Source organism: Trichechus manatus, unplaced genomic scaffold (genome assembly GCF_000243295.1).
Source record: "Trichechus manatus latirostris isolate Lorelei unplaced genomic scaffold, TriManLat1.0 scaffold00070, whole genome shotgun sequence".
Taxonomy (NCBI): Eukaryota; Metazoa; Chordata; class Mammalia; order Sirenia; family Trichechidae; genus Trichechus; species Trichechus manatus.
Genome location: NW_004444006.1, coordinates 12,321,076 through 12,324,668, shown reverse-complemented (window position 1 = coordinate 12,324,668; position 3,593 = coordinate 12,321,076). Strand labels below are relative to the sequence as shown.

General features: G+C 46.2%; 1 protein-coding gene across 1 annotated transcript in view; it reads right to left on the bottom strand.

Annotated features, from left to right (window-relative positions):
• SLC16A2 (solute carrier family 16 member 2) overlaps positions 1-3,593 on the bottom strand; it is a 194,365-nt gene that overhangs the window by 13,349 nt on the left and 177,423 nt on the right. Inside the window, exon 2 of the mRNA XM_004380163.2 lies at positions 2,209-2,353. Within this exon, the coding sequence (XP_004380220.2) occupies positions 2,209-2,353 (145 nt within the window). The remainder of the gene's footprint in view (positions 1-2,208; positions 2,354-3,593) is intronic.

Sequence of the window (3,593 nt, the reverse complement as noted above, 5' to 3'; positions counted from 1 at the left end):
GTCAGAGCAGTCAGTGGTGGTAGCCAGGCACCATCTAGCTGTACTGGACTCAGTCTGGTGGAGGCCTTGGTAGCTGTGGTCCATTAGTCCTCCATTAGATTCTTGAAGTACCCTTTGGGGTTGGCCTGGGCTGGGGGCTTTGTCTAAGGGAAAGGAGTTAGAACTTTGGGAAGGGGGCCGGTGGGGACAAATCATACGACTCAATTAAGGGTGCTTTGTGGGTGGATCTATTTCTAGCTGGGTTCCAGGACAGGAAGCCCCTGAGTTGGGCTTGCCAAAGCCTCATTACCCCTGCCTGCACTCTGCTCCATTTCATGCCATCCAAAGGAACTCAGAACCCTGACTCAGACACTGGAAGGATGACTTGGAGCACTATCCACAGGCAGAACCACTTTTCCACTGCATGTGAAGCTACCCAGAAAGCTTCTTGGCTCTGAAGATGTTCTTACAGAAACAGCAAGGGGGTGAGGAGGGAGCTAGGGGATGGAGAACAGAACGCCTACTCCAGTGTGCCTAAAGAAGAGCATCAGAAGAAAACACATCTGAGTTCCTTCTCCTCCTGTAACTGACCCCATGTGGATTGGCAGGGAAATGGGATTCGTATGTTGCTAATTTGTTTACACTTCGCTCAGCCATACAAAACAGGCCTCTGCTGTGTAGTGCTGGGACTGGAGCCTCTTCTGAGTCCTAGCTCTTCCCCACAAGGAGTTAGATACGAGCCTTGCAGAGGGCAAATAAAGCTGGCCACTAGAGCAGTCCTGAAAAGGTTTTGAGCTGTTTCCCTGGCAGGGCTGAGCAGGTTCCAGGCAGGACATGGTTTTTCCCTCCTCTCTACCAATTGGATGGGACAGTGCCAAAAAACCAGGCCAAATCTAAGCTCTGCTGGAGGGTAGGCAGGGCAGCTGAAAATGCTCAAGTTATAAAGAAAGCTGGCTTACCCACACAGGACCCAGTTGTGGCAGAATACAACATTCTCCACTGTTAGGCCCAGAAAACATAACCATGGTCCTTCTATGGGGAGCCAAGCTCAAAAAGCAAGTCTCTGACAAGTTATCTCTGCCCTCATTCCAGACATGTCACTATGGCTACTCTCATGTCTCCAGGCTTGTATTTTCCTACATCAGCCCAGGCAGATTGGAAGTAGGAGGTACCAAAACTTCCCAAGTGTCTTTGAGAGAGAGTCAACAGAGTTTTTTTTTATGAATCCCATATTCCTCAGGCTGTGGTCAGGGTCTTCAGTTATCCTCTACCCTACAGACATGCTTCTGCAGGGCTGGCAGAAAAGAAAGCGGAAAAAAGAAACTTGTAGCTTGCTCCTCACCTGACTCAACCACTTTCTGCCAGTGGGACTATGGATTGAGTTTAGCCTAGGTGTAGCTGGGAAGCTGGGTTCTGGATCTGTACCTCAGTGGGGGGGGGATACTATGAAATATCCTTTTTCATGTCCAACATATGAAACTTAGTCTAAAATCATCCATGCATTGGCAGGCAGAGGTGCCTGGAAAAGGGCCAGAAATGCTAAACATCCTTAGGCTTAGCAGACTCTTTTTCAGCATAAGATTCCCTCAAGAATCCTGGAATGCTAGGTGTTCAAATAGGCTCCACTTGAGAAGCTCATTTCCAGGAAGGAAGGTGAGGTCATGAGGTGTGTGGCATATCGGAGAAGAATAGAATAGCAGGGTTGGAAAAGACCTGAAAAAAATCATCCGGTCTAATCCCCTCACGTTACAGATGTAGAAATTGAGTTCCAGAGAGGGGAATGGACTCATCAATTTTTCCATAGCCAAAACTGGATTTGGGCCCAGTCGTATGAACTCCCAGGCTTGGGCTACTCTCAACACTTTGAAACTCTTGGGTCTTCTTTGGGGATATTCCCTAACAATGTGTACTAAGGACCCTATCTAGATGAGTCCCATTGAACAATGAATCCTGGAGCAGGGAGCTCTGGTGGTGCAGTGGTTAAGAGCTCAGCTGCTAACCAAAAGGTCGGCAATTGGAATCCACCAGCTGCTCCTTGGCAACCCTATGGGACAGTTATACTCTGTCCCATAGGGTTGCTATGAGTCGGAGTTGACTCAATGGCAAGGGTTTTTTTCTGACATAGCCAGGGCCACAGGGGATCTGCAATGAGAAGAGTGTCTCTAGCTGAAGCCCAGTAAGAAGCCAACCCTCAGCCTTGGGGAAATGGCCAGCAACCCCTAGCCTTACCTTGTGAAGGAACTGGTATGAAGGCCAATGAAAGCGACAGCAGCCCCTGCGGTCGCTGTGATTCGGCAGCCCAAACGGTCAGTGAATATACTCACAATGGGAGAACAGAAGAAGATCATTCCCATTGCGAGGGCTCCTACCCATGCTGTGGAGACAAGAAACACAAAGACACCTTAGTTTAATGTGGTGCCTGCTGTCATGGCTGGTATCTCAGTTTTTCTTTGGCCTTTTAGAGGGAGCACTGCATTTGATTGAACTGCCAGATTGCTCGTCCCTAATGATGAGAGAGGTTAGGTGACTTTCAAATCATCTGAAGCAGGGCCATGTGAGAAACAGAAGCCTAGTTCATAAACACACCTATAATTTCAGAGCTGGGGCAAGGGGCCTTTAGAGATCATCAACTCTATGGCAGAGGCCTATAGAGTTGGCTGAGCAGAGCAAAGTGTAAACAAATTAGCTAGCCACTAAAATAAATTCTTTTTTTTAAACCTGGCAAACAGCTACTCTACATTTCTCAGCATCTTAGAAGTTTGGTGTGACCCTGTGACTGAATTCTGACCAACAGAATGTGGGTAAAAGTGATATGTACCATTTCCAGGTCTGGATCATAAAAAAACTCCCATGAGGTTTCTGCCTTCCTGTAGGCTACAATTTACAGTGGCCTTGGAAGCCATGTATTGATACTAGCAGCACTGCCATCAGTTCTGCCTGTGTCCTTGAATAACTACATGGAACAAAGTTTTCCCTCTCTTGCCAATCTGGAACCCCTACCCTGAATGTTACATGAGAAAAAGAAACTTCTTATTCTTTAAGCCACTGATTTTTTTTAAACTGTAGTTTAGATGAAGGTTTACAAAACAAATAGTTTCTCATTAAACAGTACACGTATTGTTTTAGGACATTGGTTAACAACCCCACGACATGTCCACACTCTCCCTTCTCGACCTTGGAGGACATTTTTTTTTTGGTGAAAATATGCATAGCCAAAGTTACACCACTTCAAAAGTTTCTACATGTACAATTCAGTAACATCGATAACATTCTTCCAGTTGTGCTGCTATTCTCACTATCCTTTTCAAATCATTCCATCACCATTATCTTCAACTCACTGCCCCCTAGGCTTCCAATCAAACCTTTTGAGTTGCTGTTGTCAATTTGATCTCACATAGGTAATTCTTTTTTTTTTTTTGTACCTTAGATGAAGGTTTGCAGAACAAATAGTTCCTCATTAAGCAGTTAGTACACATATTGCCCTATGACAATGGTTAACAACCCCATGATGTGTCAGCACTGTCCCTTCTCAACCTTGGGTTCCCTATCACCAGCTTTCCTGCCCCCTCTTGCCTTCTAGTCCTTGTCCGTGGACTGCTATGCCTCATTAGTCC